Source organism: Triturus cristatus, chromosome 11 (assembly GCF_964204655.1).
Source record: "Triturus cristatus chromosome 11, aTriCri1.1, whole genome shotgun sequence".
NCBI classification, from domain to species: domain Eukaryota; kingdom Metazoa; phylum Chordata; class Amphibia; order Caudata; family Salamandridae; genus Triturus; species Triturus cristatus.
Window position 1 is genome coordinate 1,084,077,763 of NC_140594.1, and position 22,091 is coordinate 1,084,099,853.

Genomic DNA, 22,091 nt, shown 5'->3' on the forward strand with positions numbered 1-22,091 from the left:
GCGGTCCACTGCTCCAGACCTCATATGATGTCACAGAATGCATGACTAGTGACACCACAAATCACATCTACATCATCAGTAACAAAAGCATTTAATAACAGTAGGAAAGGAGGACTATTAATGTCAGCCTCAGTCTTATAAAATAGAGAGAAGAAAGTGCACAGCCAGGCCATGTCCACATGGCATAAAATAACTCAGGACACAGCTTTTTGCCATGCCCAGTGAACTACTGGCATACAATTTGGTATAACATCTTTATTTACAGCCAGGAAACAGAAGTGGAGAAGAAAAATAGCTTGCAGCTTCTGTGATGTCATGGATAGGTGGGAAGGGTATGCCCAGACGTGGGTCCCTTCCTCTCCATGCCACTGGAATCAAGCTATCCTGGCTGAAGAGGGGTGAAACCCCGAAACCGGTCCTAGGATGCTTGTTTCCAGTCCAGGGAGGACCTGGCTTGGCAGTTCGGGCTGGACTGTTCCCATGAGGCACAGGGTCAAGACTGATTTGCACATGGCTGGGTTCAAACTGGAACAGCATGGTGAGCAAAAAAACGATGGATTTAGGCCCAGATCTCTGTACTGGGGTGAATGTATGACATTGTTCTGCATTCTGTCCATCAACTGTTTTTTTGCATTTGTCACCCCGAGTGGGAAGGGTATGCCCAGACGTGGGTCCCTTGCTCTCCATGCCACTGGAATCAAGCTATCCTGGTTGAAGTGGGGTGAAACCCCGAAACCAGTCCTAGGATGCTTGTTTCCAGTCCAGGGAGGACCTGGCTTGGCAGTTCGGGCTGGACTGTTCCCATGAGGTACAGGGTCAAGACTGATTTGCATATGGCTGGGTTCAAACTGGAACGGCATGGAAAAAACGATGGATTTAGGCCCAGATCTCTGTACTGGGGTGAATGTATGACATTGTTCTGCATTCTGTCCATCAACAGTTTTTTTTGCATTTGTCACCCCGAGTGGGAAGGGTATGCCCAGACGTGGGTCCCTTGCTCTCCATGCCACTGGAATCAAGCTATCCTGGCTGAAGAGGGGTGAAACCCGGAAACCAGTCCTAGGATGCTTGTTTCCAGTCCAGGGAGGACCTGGCTTGGCAGTTCGGGCTGGACTGTTCCCATGAGGCACAGGGTCAAAACTGATTTGCATATGGCTGGGTTCAAACTGGAACGGCATGGTGAGCAAAAAAACGATGGATTTAGGCCCAGATCTCTGTACTGGGGTGAATGTATGACATTGTTCTGCATTCTGTCCATAAACTGTTTTTTTGTATTTTAACCGGGTAGCATGTGGAAATCTTGAAATAGGAGAAATACGCTCGCTTGTGGGTCCAGATCACCCATCTCTCTATATGATAAATCTGCCTTTGGCTGTGAGGATTGTTAGGAGGTTTTGTTGTTACCTGCCCTTTATGGGAGTTTGTTCCTGATTATAGCTGGATCAGCTCCTTTCTGGAAAACCACTCCCAGGCAGTCTGTACTGTCCAGTTTACTGCCCCTAGAGTCAAAATTTCTTGTGGACTCCCTCAAGGCTCCTCCCTCTCTCCTGTTGTTTAATCTCTATCTTCTCCCTCTTGTCCGAGCCCTGAAGGAGCGTAAAGTCTGTACATTTAATTATGCAGATGACTTCCAACTCATCTTCTCCATCAATAACTCCTCGGAGTCGGTTCATGCCTTTCAATCTACCATGCTGTTCATCAGTCAGTGGACGAACAGGAACCATCTAAAACTTAATCCGGATAAGACGGAGTTGGTCTTAACAGGTGGTATCACTAAAAATCCATGGGGACCCCATTTTTGGCCTAGGGAGCTGGGCCAGTCCCCCCTCCCCATCTAGCTCGGCTAAGAGCCTTGGGGTTGTTATTAGTCAGGATCTCACTTTGAAGCCTCAGATCGGGTCGGTGATTTCCACCCGCTTCTTCCAACTCCGGAAAATATAAAAGATCTGTAGATTTCTTACCCACGAAGCTCGGATTCAGGTGATAATCGCCATGGTCACGTCCCATGACGATTATGCCAATTCACTATACTTTGGCATACCCCTCTATTTATCCAGACGTTTACAGATGGTTTAAAACCCAGGCTTCGCGTCTGATTGTTCACCAGCCTGGGCATCACCATATTACTCCTCTCTTAAAGCAATTACACTTGGTTCCGGTTGTTCAGCGGTGTGCCTTTAAGATTGGATGTCTCATTTTTAAGTCACTCAATGGAAGGAGCTCGAAATTTGTAAATAACATGATTAACAAATATGCTCCCACACGTGATCTTCGTTCAGCTCACACACAGCTATTATCTATCCCTCATTTTAGACTAAAGCGCACCGGGGGTGCCAGGTTTTCTACTTTGGCCCCTTGTTCTGGAACTCCCTTCCTTCCGAAATTCGCTTCTGATCTCCTTGGCTTCAGAAGTCTCCTAAAAAACTTCTGAACTAATCTCTAGGACTTGGGTCTCAATCAAATTAGCACCATGAAACCTCCCCGGTGTATGTGCGCTTTACATATTCATTTTAACATAACATAACGTAACACAACATATATCTGGGGCTAAGGGGATCCCGGGTGATCTTCTGAAATCTTTGTTAGATTTGTGGGCCCCAGTCATTACTCTATACATGAATGCAGCCATCAGAGGCTTGCACCCTAAAGCGGAAAGTGTTCTGTTATAGTCCCTCACTACAAAAAAAGTAGAGATAGCTGATCCTGCCTGTTACTGGCCTATCTCGCTGGTAGATGTTGAGGTAAACATCATAGGGAAGATAATCCTGGAGAAGCATACTAAATGGGCAGATGAGAGGCAAGTATTCCTGTTGTACAGTACGGGTTTAGGCCTGGCAGGGGTCCAGTGTAACAAAATTTAAATCTACAACCACTGATTTAAAAGTAAACACGGGCCAAAGGGAGTGCCATTCATATAGTAATCATGGACCTCAGCTCAGCATTCGATAATGTTAATAGAGAGAAACTCTGGGCTGAGCTGGGGTCCATGGGGCGTGGACCAGCGACTAGTAACATTTATGAGAGACCTTCATAGTGGCCTTAATGTGGTGGATAGATATGGGCCCAGGGGTGAGTGCACTTTAGATTTGAAAAAGGGCATTCGTCAAGGGTGCATCCTGACCCATTATTTATTTATTATGTACATCAACCAGCTGGAGGGCGTTTAACAAATATCAGCACTAATGTTCCCAGGGTTGGTAGAAGTCAGATACCGGTTCTTCTTTACGCTGACGATGCCATTTTAATCACCTGCACAGTCCAGGAGTTTGCAATGCATTTTAAATTAATTTTCTTTTCTTATGAATAGTTTGGATCTCACTAGAAATTAAAAAAATCTTTTTTATGGTGACAGGTCCTAAGAATACAAAATCTTGCAACAGTTCTGCCCAGGGTCAAGTTTTATCAAGGGTGGAGAACATTTTATATTTGGGACTTTATTGAATGCAGGTCTTAGTTGGACACCACTAATAAAGAAGAATGGGACAACTCTGAAATAGGCCATTTCCGGGTCATATGATTTTGACAAATGTATTGGGCATAAGCCCCCAAAGTTTGAGCCAGATATATATAAAGTCAAAACCGAAGGCTAGTTTTGACTGTGAGATTTAAGGGCATGCATCAATAGATTCCCTTCAGGTGATCAAAAATATTTTTATGTGGAACATTTTGGCTGTGGGACAAGGCACACCCTCAGAAATAATCAATAACAAGTTGGGTAAGGCTTTCATCTCTGAATTTATTTGTCTTCGTCCAATCCTATTATGGTGTTCTGTTTGGTATAGGGAGGATCTATACTTAAACAGACTAATTTTAGAGTGCCTCTTATTAGACAAAGCAGCCCAGATTCCATGGCTTCAATACATTTCATTGAACTGGGTTAAGAAGGCTTTCTCTCAGAGGGTGGCAGCCAAAAGGGAGAATTACACCTTGGTCAAGATGGAATATGCTACTTACCAGTATGCATCTGTTCTTGGCATGTAGAGCTGCAGAGTTGTACACTTAGCATAGATCGCCATCTGGTGTTGGGCCCGGATGTTTGCAGTTTGTTTTTCTTCTTGGACAGTCTTTGGAAGTCACGAGTTTGGTGACTCCTCCTTCGGTCCGTACTGCGCATGGGCTTCGGCTCCATCCTCAGATTGTTTTTCGCCAACAGGGAAATGATGGAGCGTAGTAATAACAGTGAGAAACCCATGTGTTGTATCTAAATAAGATGTACTGGAACGGATACAGGTAGCCGGGGAGGCGGGTGGGCGTGTACAACTCTGCAGCTCTACATGCCAAGAACAGATGCATACTGGTAAGTAGCATATTCCGTTCGAGGCATATGAGCTGCAGATTGTACACTTAGCATAGATTATATAGCAGTACCCAACCTTAGCGGCGACCACCGGTATCCGTTGCAGCTGTTTGAAAAAGTGTCTTTAGTACAGCCTGGCCCACCCTAGCTTGCTGCTTGGAATGCACATCTACACAGTAGTGTTTTGTGAAGGTGTGCGGTGTAGACCATGTGGCTGCTTTGCAGATGTCATCCAAGGGTATATTCCCTAGAAAAGCCATAGAAGCCCCTAACTTTCTTGTAGAGTGGGCTTTAGGAGGAACAGATAATGTTCTCTTTGCCTTTTGATAGCAAATTTGTATGCATTTTACAATCCACCTAGCTATCCCTGATTTCGAAATGGGGTTGCCTTTATGTGGTGGAGAGAAGGAAACGAACAATTGTTTAGTCTTCCTGAAGGGTTGCGTTCTTTGTATGTAGTATAGCAACGCCCTTTTCACATCAAGTGTGTGTAAGGCCCTTTCCGCAACAGATTGGGGTTGCGAAAAGAAGACAGGTAATTCCACTGATTGATTGAGATGGAAGGGGGAAATGACTTTGGGCAGAAACTTCGGATTTGTGCGAAGTATGACCTTGCTGTGATGCATTTGTATGTAGGGTTCCTGTATGGTGAACGCTTGTATTTCACCAACCCTTCTAAGGGAAGTGATAGCTACAAGGAAAGCTGTTTTCCAGGTGAGAAACTGTAGCTCACATTTGTGCATTGGTTCGAAGGGCGGACCCATTAGTCGTGTGAGAACTAAATTTAGATTCCATACAGGGGAAGGTGGTGCCCTGGGAGGAATTACTCGTTTAAGGCCTTCCATGAAGGCTTTAATAGCGGGCACTCTGAAGAGTGATAAATGCTGTCTGTTTTGTAGATAAGCAGCGATCGCTGCTAGGTGTAGGCGTATGGATGAATATGCCAGGTTACACCTGTGAAGATGGAGCAGATAGCATATGATGTGCTGTATGGATGCATCTAGAGGGTTGATTGTATTATTACGGCAGTAAATTACAAATCTTTTCCACTTTGCGGCATAGCATGCTCTAGTGGTAGGACGTCTGGCTTCCATGATGATGTTCATGCAATCAGGGGGAAGGTTAAGGTATCCGAATTCTAAGATCTCAGGAGCCAGATCGCCAGGTTGAGCTGAGCTGGGTCCGGGTGCCTGATTTCTCCATGGTTCTGGGTTAGGAGGCATGGGGATAGGTGCAGTTTTTGATGTGGCACCACTGATAGTTGTAGTAGCGTGGTGTACCACGGCTGCCTGGCCCACGTGGGAGCTACCAGAATGAGTGTGAGGGAGTGCTGTTGTAGCTTCCTGACCACTAATGGAATTAGTGGGAGAGGTGGAAAGGCGTATGCAAATCTGCCTGACCAGTTCATCCATATCGCATTGCCCTTGGACAATGGGTGTGGGTATCTGGCGGCGAAGCTTGGGCATTTTTTGTTTTCGTGGGTGGCGAAGAGGTCTATCTGAGGATGCCCCCACTGTTGGAAGAATGGGTGAAGAACTTGTGGATGCAGTTCCCATTCGTGTAGTTGTTGCGTTTGTCTGCTGAGCAGATCTGCCATGGTGTTTTGTACGCCTGGAACGTGCTGTGCCAGGAGAAAGATGTTTTGGGGAATTGCCCATCTCCATATGCTCTGGGCTAAGCGGGAGAGCTGGGGAGAGTGTGTCCCCCCCTGTTTTTGTATATAATACATCGCAGTCATGTTGTCTGTGCGAATGAGGACTGCTTTGCCCGAAATCTGTTTTTGGAAAGATTTTAGGGCTAGAAAGATCGCCAAGAGCTCCAGATGGTTGATGTGGAGCGATTTTTGCTGTGGCGTCCATAGACCTTGCATGGTGAGGTGTAGGAGGTGCGCTCCCCAGCCGGAGAGCGATGCGTCCGCTGTTAGAATCACCTGAGGAACCGGGTCCAGGAACGGCCGCCCTTTGGAAAGGTTTGTGGTGTTCCACCACTGCAGAGAGTGATGTGTGCGGCCGTCCACCAACACCAGATCCGTCAGCTGACCCTGGGCCTGGTTCCACTGTTGTGCTAGGCACTCTTGAAGTGGACGCATGTGGAGTCTTGCATGGGGCACTATGAAGATGCAAGACGCCATCATTCCTATGAGCTTCATAAACACTCTTGCTGGAAGAGAGTGCTGAGGAAGGAATGTTTTGCGTAAGGCTTGAATGCTTGTGATTCTCGCAGAGTTTGGATAGGCAATACCCTTGGAGGTGTCTATAGTGGCCCCGAGATATTGCTTTGTGCGAGATGGTATGAGGTGGGATTTTTGGTAGTTCACCGTGAAGCCTAGCTGGTGGTGCAGTTGGATGGTGCTGTTTGTATGTTGCACACATTGGTGGTAGGACGCGGCTTTTATCAGCCAGTCGTCTAGGTAAGGGAAGACGTGAATATGTTGACGTCTGAGGTGTGCTGCTACTACTGCTAGGCATTTGGTAAACACCCGTGGTGCGGTGGTGACCCCGAAGGGGAGAACCGTGAATTGGTAATGTTGCCCGTCCACCACGAACCTGAGGTATTTCCTGTGAGAGGGGTGTATTGGAATGTGAAAGTATGCGTCTTTCAGATCCAAGGTTGTGAGAAAGTCTCCCTGGCAGAGGAGTGGGAGGACTTGTTGTAGGGTGACCATGTGAAAATGGTCTGAATGTATGTAGGCATTTAGAGGCCGGAGGTCGAGAATGGGTCTGAGGGTCCAGTCTTTCTTTGGTATTAAGAAATATAGGGAGTAGACCCCTAGATTTTGTTGATTGACGGGGACCTGCTCTATAGCGTGTTTTTGGAGGAGTGAGAGTACCTCTTGTTTGAGCAGTGTGGAATGTTCTTGAGACATTGGACGGTGCCTTGGTGGGATATTGGGTGGGGTAGATGTTAGTTCGAGACAGTACCCTGACCGAATGATTTGGGTCACCCATTTGTCCGATGTTATGGACTCCCATGTGTGGATAAAGTCTTGTAGTCTGCCCCCGACCGGAGTGGGATGGTCTGGGGGGAGCGGAGGGGAGTCATTGTGCGGGTGGGGTGGCAGAACGGGTGTTGTTGGTTTTGCCCCTGCCCTTATTGTTGTTGCCTCTGTAACCACCCCTTTGATTGCCCTTTGAAAAGGTATTTTGAGGAGGGGACTTGTAGGAGGTAGAGGCGTTATCGGTGGAGGAGCCTCTGCCTGTGCCACGAAAGGACGAGCGTCGAAAGGAACGTTTAGAGGCTTGTGTTTGGAGTGCCCCCATAGACTTTGCTGTGTCTGTGTCCTTTTTCATCTTTTCCAGCGCTTCGTCTACCTTTGGCCCAAAGAGAGTTTGCTGGTCAAAGGGGTGATTGAGTATGGACGCCTGGACTTCAGGCTTGAACCCTGAGATCCTGAGCCAGGCATGGCGACGAAGCAGGACACTTGTATTTATGGCTCTAGAAGCAGTGTCGGCTGCATCGAGGGCACACTTAATGGAGGTGTTTGTAATTAGTTTACCCTCCTGTATCAGGTCATGAGCCTTGCGCTTGTGTTTTTCTGGAAGGTGCTGCATAAGAGCCTCTAGTTCGTCATAGTGTGCTCTGTCATATCGCGCAAGCAGTGCTTGTGTGTTTGCAATGCGCCATATGTTTGCAGCTTGGGAGGCGGTGCGTTTACCAGACGCGTCCAGAAGTTTAGATTCCTTGTCTGGCGGTGGGGCTTCTCCTGAGGATTGGGAGTTAGCCCGCTTTCTAGCTGTGGAGACAACTAGGGAATCTAGGGGAGCAGGGCCCTTAATGTATGCAGGGTCTGTGGGTGCCGCTTTGTATTTCTTCTCTATTCTAGGGTTCAGTACTCTGGCCCTGACAGGGTCTTTGAACACCTCTGTAGCGTGCTTGGTGACACCCTTAAGCATGGGTAAAATAGAAGTGGATTTGTCTTGTATGTCAAATGTGTCCAGTAGGAAGTCTTCTTCCACTGGTTCACTGTGCATGTCCACCCCATGGTAGTGTGCTGCTCTCTGCACTAAATGATGAAACCCTAAGGAGTCCTCTGGAGGAGACGGCCTGGATGGGTATAGGTCGTCCTGAGGTATATCTGGTATATCAGGGTTATTGTAATCCTTCCATGGGTCTGGGGTCCCTGGTGGAGTGGGATCCATTGGGACGTCCGCTGGGTAATTGTCCGGGTCCCCATCATCTGGATCTGGGGATGGGGCCGGATCGTAGTGAGGTGGAGGTGGCGGAGACCTGGGAGGGGGAGGGGGTGGAGGTGGTGGAGGAGGTAGGGGAGGCGGTAGTGGGGAGGGCACTCTGAGGGGAGAAGTAGCAGAGTCCTTCCTTTTGGGTGGTGGAGGAGGAGCCGGAGTATCAAGGCGTCTTTTCTTGATAATTAAAGTCAATAGTCCAGTCTTTGGATCTTTGGACAGAGTCTTTTGTAGAGGGTCTGGTGTAAACAGAGCCAGTGGCGTCGAATCGTCCGTCGGCACCGGCGATTTCGGAGCCGAGGACTTCGATGGTTTGTGTGCGCCATGCTTTTTTGGGGCCTCCTGTTTTTTCGGCGTCGAAGGAGTTTTCGGCGTCGGAGCATCGGTGCCGACAGATTTATGTTTGTGTTTGGTCGGCACCGAGAGTCCAGGCTTCGGCACCGGTGGCTTCGGAGTCGAGCTGGATATTGCTTTCTTCGGTGCCGGATGCTGTTTTTCGGCACCGGGCGTCGGCTGGCTCGATCCCGAGCTGCCGTGAGACTTTGGATGCTTCGACACCGAGCCCGAAGGTGGGGTGATCGAAGCTTTGGTCTTGGTTTTGCCCAGGCCGGCAGGCGAGGGAGTAACCTGAGTCTCTTTGGTTTTGGGCGCGGGGGTGGGAGGGGGCACAGTACTCATGGCCCGCTGCGCCGGTGTGATGTCCTCCACGTCGGAGTCGTCGGCTTCGGAAGCGCTGACGACGTCTTCTTCCTGCTCGGTGTGTGTTTGCCCCGAAGCTTCGGCGCCGTCTCCGAAGATGTCCGGTGGAGCTGCAGACGATGAGTGCGCCATCGTGCGTCGAGCTTTTCGATCCCGGATGGTTTTCTTCGATCGAAAAGACTTACAGGCGGGGCAATCTCTGGCCTCGTGTTCTGGAGAGAGGCAAAGATTACACACCTGATGGAGGTCGGTGTGGGGAAATTTAGACCCACATTTTGGGCACTTTTTGAACGGAGTCCTTTCCATCGGCCGGGACCGGAGTCGAGGAGGGCCCGAAGGCCTGTGCCGATGTACGGGATGGAGAAAAGTGCCGCTTCGAGAGATGAAGATGATGAAGAAACTCGAAGATACGAGGATTTTCCGTCGAGGCTGGAACCGTAGAAGTTCGAAGCCGGAGCACGAAGTATCACATCCGAGCCCGATGGCGGAAAAAAACAATCTGAGGATGGAGCCGAAGCCCATGCGCAGTACGGACCGAAGGAGGAGTCACCAAACTCGTGACTTCCAAAGACTGTCCAAGAAGAAAAACAAACTGCAAACATCCGGGCCCAACACCAGATGGCGATCTATGCTAAGTGTACAATCTGCAGCTCATATGCCTCGAACACGTAGTTTGAATATGTCCTGGGTAAATCTGTTCTGGGGATGGAGACTTATCTCCAAATGGATACGCCTTGTATGATTTGTTATCAAAAATTGTATAATAGCATTATTGAATGATTGCTAGGTAAGCTGGGTTAGCTTGAGGAACTACTAAAAACCTTCTAAAATGTTACTCTCTGCCCATTGTAAAGCTATACCATCGCATAACCCCAAATACTAGAACCATAGTAGGCGGCCAAGATGCTTCTGCTATTATAGACTGTAAGCATTTCCCTGATTGGCCTGGAGTCCAGTACTGAAGCAAACCAAAATACAGTGGTGGGTGCCTTCGTTAGTTGTGGTGCCTTTAACCGTATTTGGGGGGGGGGGTTCCACTTTCCCTGGTTATCAAATAGGACTTAGAGGTGTGAAAAAGTAGGGAACTTCGACATCACAGTATTTTTAACAACAAATTGTCTCACTTTACGGTTTTCTTTCCCAGAAAACATAACATAGGTCTTTCCTAGACTAAAATTTAGTTTCAAATTATCCAAGTACGTAGTATATGAATCAAGCAACTGCTGAAGCCCATTAGCAGTATGGGCCAAAAGGACTGCATCGTCTGCATTTAATAGATCGGGAGCCAATCTTGAGCAAGTCATTAGAAATGTACAATAGAGCTTGTTCAAGACCATTTACATACAAAGTAAATACAAATGGGGCCAAGACACACCCTTGGTTGAATTCCTTCTGCAAATTAAAAGCCCTGATACACTCGTCTCCTGGCCCAAAGCGGTCCCTGGGTATAACATTTTGATAAAGTTGACTTAAAAGGTGTATAATCTGCAGGTCAGCCCCCATGGAATGCATAATCTGTCAGAGTTGTATGTGATTAGCACAGTCTAATGCACTACACTGGCACTAAAAATGCACTACTAAGTTCCCTGAAAGCCTGTCACAAGTAGCTCCAGGTTAAGACATTGTTCTGAAGTGACCAGACCCTTCCTAAAACCATACTGCAAGTCAGAAGTGATAAAATACTCATTAGCCTAACATTGCAGTCACTCCAACAATACTCTTCCCAATTTGTTCAGTGAGCCATCAATCAATGATATCGGACAATAGCAGTGAGGATCACATCTGTCTCCCTTTTCAAAAACAGGGGCAATCGTTGTTTTTGACCAAGCTGATGGCAGCCCACCCCTCATGACAGCATGAAACAAATTAGTCAATAATGGGGTCCACAGTTCCTAGGTATCTTTGTACAAATCAGCAGGTACACCATCTGGCCCCATTGCTCTCCCCATTTGACATGTGCTCAGACCTAACTGAATTTATCCCAGACCGAAATGTATATTAAATTCATTGGGAGCCTGGGCAAACTGACCATCAGTAGGTTCTCCCCCAACTTCATTGTCTGAGAGTGGCCAATCCAATGATCTAGGGACGAATAATTTTCCCCTCTGAAATATGGGGAATTACATATAGACCATAATAAGCTTGAATCTTTTAAGATACAAGCTTTACGCAGATTTTCCCACGCCTCTTCCCTAATAGTGATCTCACATTTTTAAAGCATATTTATACTGCAGTCTGCAGATCTTTCAGATGAACATTTAGTTCCAGTTTTAAGTATGAATAAGCTTTCCTACATGTTTCATCAAACCAGCCCTTATCATATGGTCTATTGGAGCAATAGATTTAGTCAATTTTGCATTAATAGCTGAACATATAGTTTCAAATGATACTACCACCTCTCTTGTGGAACTCTCTCTGACTAGGCAGTTCTTAAAACATCCATTATTCTATGAGACCAAGTTGGACAACTATTTCTTAGGGTCAATCACAGACCATTTTAGGCGATCTCCATTTTGCCTAGTTGCTCTTAGATTATTTATTATCGGAAATTCCAGGATAAACTGTACTTGCACTATATTGGGGCCTCGAGACATACAAAAGTAACTTTAAAATCTATTAAGATTGATTTTAATTTCCCTACGATTAATATGCGATTGATAATGCTTGCCACACCTCTTCCTATGAAGGTCAGTATGTTCTGCTGGACATTAGAGCTGAAGTCGCTTGCGAGTCTAAGTTTAGCACAATAAAGTATGGCATTTAAGCATCTCCTTATGGTAAGTGTAAGAAATTAGTTTGCCTTTTTGCCATGTCATCTTCAAAACCACAATCTGTCTTTGAATCATAGTTACATAGGCGATTGTGAACATCTTCTGCCCAAACAAGAAATATCTTATGATTGATAGGGACAATATGTTTCCCATAGGCTACATCAAGTCACTTAATACACCTACACTGCTTTTATCACAATGATTGTTGTAGTAGTTGATAAGCATTAAATCTATACCTGAAGAATTTCCTAGAATAGCAAATGAAAATATGGGGAATCGGTAATAATCCACTATAGTTTCAGTGCAAGAAGTGTAGACACCAGGTTTGCCAGGCCACCTTTAGCCTGTCCAGCTCTAGAGGATTGGGCAGGAGTAATGTATGTAAAAAAAAGCCCTTTTGCAATGAAAGTATCTTGGGCCCACGTCTCCATCAGAAAGATAATCTAGAATCTTGAGATGATAGCCAGCCAATCGGGCTTAGTTAATTTGGTTGGTATACCTGCCACATTTCAGGTACCCAGCTATAATATTAGTACCTTACAAATTATGGTGCCTGGTCCCCATATGCCAATCCCAGTATGTTGCATTAATAAAAGGGATGAAACAGTTGAAGGTAGGGATCCAAGCTAACGAGTCTGCTGACGGGGCCTGCCCTCCTGGTTTATGGATGCAAGGCTGTGAGCCAGGGTACTTGACTATGGGACTCAGATGTCTATAGAAAAACCCCAATAAAAGTAGCTTGATTGAGGACTGGGTCAAAAGGCCTGTGCTGATCGAGTCCAAAAGACAGGCAGTCACCTTACAGCGAATTAAATTAACTCACGCAATCACCAGGAAATTCCTTTTGTAGATGGTCAACCCAAACCACTCTCCTGACCATTAAAATGTCACTATAACCATAGTTCTTAAATTTGACTGAATGTCTCAGCAAATGAAAAACTTTGTTTATAGTTGTACAGATGATCATCAGTTAAAATGATCACATTGGGCAAGCTGAGGGGGAGATTAACCGCAGAGAAGCCTGTAGATGGCCCACTTGCCTTCAAGCTGACGATCTTTCTGTTACTAGGTTCAGACCCAGAGTCTACATTTTGCAAATGAAGTTGAGAGTTCCTTGTCAAACCTTCAATCACTGTATGCCTTGGCTCATCTAGCTGTCCCCCTAGAAGCTTTCTTTTAGCCATATATAGTGCTTGTCGTAACTGAGGGGCCAAACAGGGTGACCCAGCCAAGCCTTTTCTGGGCCTGCTCTTGGCTTGGTTTTGACCCGAACATGCGGTGGGGTTACAGGATGTGCTTTGTAGTGCATTAGACCCTCTGCAAACCCCTTTGCCAAACCTCTACAGGTGGAGGAACAAGTGAGTAAATGAGTATGGGACTGTGTGATCCCCGGGGCTGCAGGCATCCTTTCCACTAAGCCAACACAGTTTAACACTTCCTCATTTGTTGCTCACCCGGATGGGTCAATTACTATGTGCTCCTTACAGCCCAAGCTTTCCCTCATAGACTGCTATAGTGGGTCTAAGCTCAGTAGCCCAGTCTTCTGGGACGGTCCAAGTCCCAACAGAGAAGCTCTGCCTGTATTTGTCGCTCCTCACCTCTCTCTCCTTGCCCATCTCTTCGTCTGAAGTGGTATTCTGAATGAGGGCCCTCTATTACACATCACGTTTAACTGGGGTATCCAGTGAGACACTTAGGCCCTGGATCACATGCCCTCAGCTGGGGATTAGTCCCCTGCTTGAGCCTCCGGGAATGACTAGCAGGATCTGATAAGGAAAGTCAATCCACCATTGCTTCTTGAGATACAGGGGCACCCACACAAGCCCAGCAAGGCCTTGTGGCGGTGCTAAGGTCTGCAGAGGGACCCACCCCTGTCGCTGGTGACCTCACCATGTGGCACCCAATCAAAGTGGCTACCACCGCCACTCACTGTTATCCGCGGGGACCATACAATATCACCAGGCACCACCAGGTAAGCCGCCTCAAGTTCCTGCTTTTTCAGGCAGCAGTAGGACTCCAGAGGTCGGGCTCAGATTAAGCTTGGCTCATTGCCCATGCCTAGCCCTCCCGTGGGATCCACTCCTCGCTAGGCCGACCTCAGATGTGAGGGAATCTGGTTGTGACATCTATTATTCCCCCACTGATCAATAGGTTAAATTTGACTGATTTGGTAAAGTATTTCTGTGCCCCCTTCCTTACTCTTTCTGTCAATTCCTCCTGAAGCTACGTTCTTAGGTGCAGAAGATTACTGTCACAGTACTGGAGTGCTGCTCATTGGTAATGGGCTACAACTATTTGCTTCCCATGCTAGTTCTTCCAAAAATGTGTGCAATGCTCATTTCTAGCAGAGTGTTGAGGCTCCATGATCATATGGCATCGGAGATGGCTGTAAAGATGTTAATTGCCTTCAATTTAATAATTCTATATGTATCCGTGATGTTGTTTATCAAAAATAGGCTACTTTAGTTTGGCCAGGTCACGTAAAATGCACATCGGCCTACAGCTATCCATAGCAATAGTCACATGAGTTTTCTTAAATACCAGTGACATCCAGGCTGTCTTGTAGGTCTTGTGTACATTGCATAACAATGCCTGGCAAGATTTTGTCAACTTGAGGTTTGAGGAAGTTCTCTCTATGTATGAGCTGGAAAAACATCTTATGGATCCAAAGATATTGGTGTGCTTCCATATTCTGAAATCTATCGCTCTTAAACGGCGCAAATCTCTACAGTACAGGTCCTAACACAAATTGGTGGATGATAACCTTAGCGCTGATATTCCAGGTTTCCATTTGGACAATGCTTCACCTGAATGTCAGCATACATAGTGAAAATCTGAGAGGCTAAACTAGTGTTCTTATCAACCTGAGGTGTGTGTTTTGTTCACATTTTGACAGAATATGTTTTATAGATTTGTGTAATTCTCAACTTCTTAGAAAAATTAACATTTTTTTTTTTTAATGTTGATGCTTATGTGACTGATAATTTGGGTTGCACGCCAGTTTACTGGTTGAGTGAGAACGGCACATCCAATTATTTGGACTGCACATTTTTCACACAAAATAAATTCTCCCATTTATTGTTTGGGACTTTGAATTGCTGGAATGAGATTTAGCTGAAAAGTGCATATGCAAACTATTCACAAAGTTCCAAATAATTAAAGGAATAAATGTGATTGCGACCCTACAACAATGTTCAAATCTCACACCAGAGTATCTATGTCTAATAGATGGCACTTGTGCTAAAGGACCCTCTAAGACATCCCATTTAAGAGGCTGCTCAAATTATAAATTGTTTTTATTGATCTGGCACTGCAGACGAATTTTAGAGGAATCAAATATTTAAGTCAAACCACATTGATAACCTATTGTGCTCTGTTGTAAGACACTGAATGCTGCCAACATAAATAGGTGCCCGTTGATGTGTAAGTGGGTACTGAAAAATGTAAAGTCATTGAGTCCCAAACTACTACATAAACTCAACAATAGAGCAATACAACATATAGTCACCAATCTTACCTGTTTATATTCTGACTCTCTACCGACGAGTACCTGAAGAATATATCCAACAGGATCCCCCTTCATGGGTGGCACAGTCTCCCAGGTGATTTCACAGGATGTTCCTTCTAACTGTGTGACTCGAGGTGCTGTAATAACAATGTATGCAAATGTTGATATATAGAATACTGACATTACTAAACAAATAATTTATGCCTGCTCTAACAGACTAAACATAACCAGGCACAAGTTACAAGGAAAAGGCGCTCACAAATGCATTTTACAAAAACAAGCTGGTTGATGTTTTGGGTCCAAATCTGGTGTGTCTGATCAGTAAAATTCTCTGCCCTGAAACATGCCAATCAACTGCTGCCAAAAGGCTGACTGGCGCATCTGCAAATCTGGTCTGTAAATTTGCAGATTGTGTAGGCAGAAAAACACAGTTTTTCCAACCATCCCAACAGAACTACACAAATTGCAAATATAGGTTGAAGAACTACCACCTTAGAGCTAAATGTCTATGCAAATACCGCCATTATCCACAAGGTTTGACATGAGTGAAATCACACAAAGACTTTAAGCAAAAAAAAAAAAAAAATAGAAAACCAACTACTTTTCCCTTCAAACTTCAAGGCAGACTATGTGAAGTTTAAATTGGAAAAAGAGGGATAACATGCTTGTGCGGAAGGAAAATGGGAATTAGAGGGTGCATTTCAGAATCTATTTCTAATGGAACCCTTTGGATTTAAAGTGAGTAAATAATTGAATGTTACAACAAGGGACACTGCGACAATAGTAGAATGGTATTAGTGGAATAGCCAATAACTTTGACAAAAAAGGGGACCAAAAGCAGTTCATACAAGCTTTGGCAAAGTGAATGGTTCACATCTTTTCAACATATTGTCTTTGCAATGCTATTTAGCTATAGCAAGAGAAAACAAAAATGTGATGACTTGCACTTAAATGTGGATATGCGTCACAACACTACGGTGGTCCTAATGATGCATGCATGCATTATCACACTTAGCCAATATGGTGTGATGTAGCCGCCATTTTGTTTTTTTATATTTACCATTCCAAGTTGTAAGATGCCAAACTTGGAGACCTAAATAACAAAAGGAGCAGCCTGAACACTAAATGGCCGCTGCCTGCCCCGCCCCAAGAAATTAAAAAGAAGTGATTTTTTTAAAGATGGCAAAGCGAGCGGTGATGGGAGCAATGGAGAGCTTGGGGGAAAAGTCAACACAGGAGGAGGGAAGCAATGAGGGTAGGGGAGCAACAAGAAAACTTGAGGTGGAGGAAGTTCAGGATAGAAAACAAATAATAAAAAGCCAGGGAGTTGAGGAGGAAGCAATGTATAAGCTGGAGGTAGCAAAGCGGAGGGTGTGCGAAAGACTAAAAAAAATACTGCTGCGCTAATAAAGCAGTGGTACTGATATCTCTTCGAAAGCAGAAACACACTTTATGTGCTGTGCAAGGGAAATCCATATACCTGTTAAAGAAAAACAAGTTATGCATCGGGAAGGTTTCTTATTCACATTTCAACATCTGGCATGCATTGAAAAATATGATAATGATTGGTGTGGTTTGTCGGCTTAATCTCAAATAGAAGCCAGGCTGCTTACTGAAGGAGTGATTAAGTGTGCTATGTTAGGTAGAATATTCTGAACAACTTGGGGAAAAACTTTGGTATGAACTTCAGAAACTCAAAGAAGTGTATTGGGCGAAGGTTCACACTTGCTTCCTGAAATTAGGCTGTCACAGTTTAAAACACTGCACAAAGCATTCTAAAACAGGGCCACATTTTGCATTATGGGACTGACACTGGATTCAACCTGCATTTACTGTAAAAGGAGGAAATGGCAATTCTTCCAGATTACATGGGGATGCCAAGAACTTCAAATATTCTGAAGCAAATGTGATAATATTCTGCCTATTTTCCTTGGACGGGGGGTAATTCTGACACCTTGAGTAGTAATTCTGGCCATATGAGGGGTCCTTAGCCAGCCCAGACACAAACTGATCCGGTATGCCTTGGGACAGGTGATAAGTCGATGGGATATAGCCAAGGAGTGGCAGTAGAAAGACACGTGATATGGACACATGATACGATGTATTCATTGGACTTGTGCATGCCATCCGAAAGAGTGTATTTGAAAGTGGAGGGTGTCTTAAGAAATTTAAATTGTGGCAGAAAAACTTTGCCCTTGGGTGGGGCTCATTGGCCGCTGTTTAGCCTACAAGGATATGAATAGGAATGCCATTATTTTGAGTAGTTTTGAAGATATTACTTTATGTATTATTAAGATCTACAGGTGTTTTTCCCAAGTGCTTGTGACATGATGTTGTTTGCTGTTTTAAAGAAACTCATAAAAATCCAAACAAAAACTACTTTTGGGGAATATACCAATTAGGTTAACTTATTATTGAGCTGAAATTTCAATGCATCATTTATGCTTGTGGATACCCACATATTGCATTGATTTAATCTTCATTTCATTTCCTCTTGGTTCTACAGAAATAAGGACAGGTGTTTCTTACTCAAAGTAGAAACTTTTTCTCCTTCAACTTGGAGATCGGGCTGCCATCTTCTTAATTCCACAATCTTTGCTTTTTCGTATATTCAAGTTGAACAAGGATATTGGCATAGTGGCACATACCTGAATAGCATTCCCCATATCACACACATGGTGGCAGGCTCCCAGTAACCACCTACTTCAAACAGTGTCTTGTTCTACCCGGCTGGTCACATACCATATGGAAATATAGTCTCGGCCCTTGCCTGTACGTGTGCTGCCATTGGATTTACAATGGCAGAACAGCTGTAGTAAGCAGAAAATCATCAAAAATACTAAACCAGAACTTTACGGGCCAAGTTGGGGGTCACAGATGGGATTCCCAGGAGCCATCCATTGCGTCTGGCATCACTCGCCTCCTGAACAGACTTGTTACACCCAGTGCTACCCTGGAGAGCCAACAATCAACAGTACAAGCGGCCTCTCTGTCTCTTCTACGGTCTTTGGGAGTAGAGTTGGCTTTTTAGTAATTCATCTATGGCCACCTGTATTGCCCAGAAGATTAACTTTGCTACTTATCCAGTTTGGTGGTAAAGTTTATGGAATATGAGTCAAATGTGTTTTCTAGTAAGGAAATATAAAGCTGGATTTTGAAAGGCCTGTTAACATGGCCAGTTGTTTTTAGAGAGAAATACAAGATGTTAACAAAGAAATTATAACTGCTACATTTAAAGATATCCACCAAAAACAGACAGTGACAGCTGTGACATATAATATATGGTTGTGGATTGACCTGCCTTTAAAAAATATATAAAATGACTGCAGGTGTTTACACATTTTATATTTTAAACACAATCCACTTTAATGGGCCCCTTAAATATATTTTTTTGTTTTTAAATCGGACACAAATTGTCTTGGCAGCAAACAAAATAAAGTAGTAAGTGTACTAATTATGTTCATCTTAGAAATCTTTGTCATGAGTACGTAATTTGCTACTCCTAAAGCCAACTGAATTTTCTGGAACCCGATTCATAGAAAGGTACATATTGAAATATATCTACCAAAAGCAACAAAGTCTACCCTAGGCAGGTTTGTGTTGTGAAAAAATGCCATGTAAAATGTGTCCTTCTATTACCGGGAGGAGATGAAGCATAAACTGCTGAGGATAGATGGCTGACCCACCATGACTGAACAAAATATTTGGCGTGTTATTTGTATTTTTTTTGATTTTCTTTCACCCAGAATTTGTATTTTCCTTGATTGACTGTAAATGTATTATTTTTGATGAGCAAGCTTGCTTCTGATATAAAGCTGTATATCACCTGTCTGTCATCTTTATTTGCTGTATATATATATATGGTGTATCTATCACCAAATGTAATATTACTCAAGTTCCTGACCTCAGGTGGCTGGAAGACTTAGCTGGCCTTGCCAAGGTTCAAATTCCTGGCATGTAGATCATAGCAGATATCAGCAGTGAGTCTTTGGGCCGTATGTATCAAAGGGACCCATTCTGTGTCTATGGCCCTTTATCTTTAAGAGCGACAATACAAACAAAGGGGTGGATGTCTGCCTAGGTTATATGAACATTTCTCAAATGTAAAATTAAGCAAAAAAGGTATTTTCATCAACAATTATAATTATAAGATACATTGCAATTTAAAACATTTAAGTCAAACACAGGATGTAGACGAGTATATGTTTTCTACAATGAACCCGGAAAGCAAATAGTAGATTGTAGTAAAGCATGTAAATAAATTAACTGATTTCGTTTGCTGTTAGTGTAATTAGCCTTGATGGAAGTAACAACAGTACTTGGTAATCACAAACCGACAATCTACAATACAGCTGGACCATATATGTCCTTTAAATGTATCTTAATAATAGAACATGTCCTCAATGTAAGAGACAGGCATGTCACAAGCTTTTGTGGAGTCGAGTGTCAAACTTTTTTTGGGTTCCTTAGTGGATTCTTGGCCATGTTGCAGTCCCTAACTTTAGGAAGCAAACACAGTGGGAAAAGGGGAACCACAGTATCTGGAAGTCCCTAATGGTGTTCCAGCATTAGCTGCATCATGAAGGAAGAGGTCTGACCTTCTTTTAATTATATTTGATTAAGTAAACACATTTTATATTGGTGGGCGGTCCTTGCAGCTCAATGGCCGCCACCAGAGTCTTTCTCCGCATCTCCTGTGGGTTTTGCCAGCAAGCACAACGGTGGCGTAGGAGGGCAAGACAGCAAGATAGAGAAAAGGCAGAGAAAAACAGAGTGAGTGATACCTACAGAGAAAGAGTGAGGGTGATTGGAAAAAGAGGAAAGGAGTGGTGTTTGATTGGACATTTTTGCCAGGCAGAATTTAGTTCCCAGTCTGGCCCTCCGTCTCATTAATGAGACCCAAGGCTAGCACACACTTCTCTTGTCTTTTGTTGGAGGGTTATTTGCTGTTCGTGATTGTCAAGAAATTCTTTGATCAACAGCAGGTTTCTATATCTGCTGTTGGACGAAATCCTGTCATTACCGCCAAGAGAACAGAAAACGAACCACATTGATTTTCCATTTTCCAGCAGAGTTAATCTGCACAGCCGAGAAAAGAATGGGGTCACCTCAAAGCATCACACTGGGAAGAAGCTGAGAAGAAACTGAGGGCATCAGCTTTGGGAAGGAGATAGACATCAAATAATCTCAGGAAAATCCATTTACTGAGCAGCACAGACTACATAGCCACAAAACTAGAATTGCGACAATGGAATCAACAGTGTCCTGTGAAGATGCCACAAAGACCATCTTATTGTATTGATTTAACGTCACAACTGTGAGTTGAATGCACAGAGCATTGCTATCATTCTCCGAAAGCATTGCACAAAGCACTGAAGAAAAAAACCTATTCATGCCAGCACACGGAATACCGCTTATTGTTTAACAATTAGGTGCAGAAGGTACATTAATGTCAAAATAGGAAAATATTTCCAAGTGATCAATTTAACAGTAAAAAGCAAGAGCAGACAAAACAATTTTCTGCTGTAGAGGAAACGCATACCAGAGCCACAAGCCTTTGCTTTTGAGAACACATAAATGACAAAGGGACTACCAACACAAGACTCGCTTTCCATTCTCCAAAGTCATAGCTACGATTAATAGATGACCCGGTCTCCACGCATGCAATGCCCAGTCCTGAGATTTTATAGTATAAATAATTTTTGCCAGGTGTGCTCGTTGACTTGTGCTAACCGAAATGAACTAAGACAACCCGCACAATGCATTAGGCTGTTACCACAGCATTGCAGCAGTATACCCAGCTGCGGCCCGTGCAGGTAACAGTGGTGTCACCCCTCAAAATCCCCCCCCCCCCCCACGTGGCCCCACCGCTGTTAGTTTCACCAAGGGTATACTCAGCCGCGGTCGGCGCAGGTGAGTGTTTTATCAAGCTAAGTCATACTGAATATCCAATATGGCAGGTAATAAAGTGTTGTACCCTGCATGTCCACTACACTGAGTAGTTACATCATCCGAAGGTATGTGATAAAATGGGCTACACTTAGGGTTTCATTAATTAAAAAGAAAAGATTAAGTAGAGTAAATCAGTTATGGGTTGATGAAGGGTACTCCTCCCCCCCCTCCCCCAACGTCAAGACAATGTAATGACCCATGATGTAATGGATCAGAGGCAGTAAATGAGGAAGTAGGGAATTTAATGTAATGACAGATAATGTAGTGGATCCAATGTAATGAATTACTGTGAAGTGGATCCAATGTAATGAATCACCGTGTAGTGTATCAGATGTAGTGATCAACCATAGAGTGGATTTAAAGTACTGACCTACCATATGTAGTAGATTTAACACAGAGGCCTACCATGCAGCTGATGCAATTTAGCGACCCAACATGTAGTGGATACAGCGTAGTGACATGCAACCTCTAAAGCCAATAATAGGTTGGTAATTACCTTTGATTGCTGGTGGAATGGCTTTGGTTGTGCAGAAGGTACAGATGTCTGAGAAAGGCCCCTCTCCAGCATCATTTTGAGCTTGTATTCTAAAGCTGTAGTCGGTGGACTCCGTCAACCTTTGTACCTTGTAGGTGTGACTTGGTCCTCTGTAAATTGGGATAAACCTAGGGAAAAGGAAAAT

General features: G+C 44.3%; 1 protein-coding gene across 7 annotated transcripts in view; it reads right to left on the reverse strand.

Annotated features, from left to right (window-relative positions):
• Positions 1-22,091, reverse strand: part of FNDC3B (fibronectin type III domain containing 3B) — a 561,687-nt gene that overhangs the window by 12,750 nt on the left and 526,846 nt on the right. For all 7 annotated transcript variants that reach the window (XM_085635440.1, XM_085635435.1, XM_085635438.1 and 4 more), the window contains 2 exons: positions 21,908-22,074; positions 15,469-15,596 (listed from right to left, as the gene is read on the reverse strand). In XM_085635440.1, coding sequence (XP_085491566.1) covers positions 15,469-15,596; positions 21,908-22,074 — 295 coding nt within the window. The remainder of the gene's footprint in view (positions 1-15,468; positions 15,597-21,907; positions 22,075-22,091) is intronic.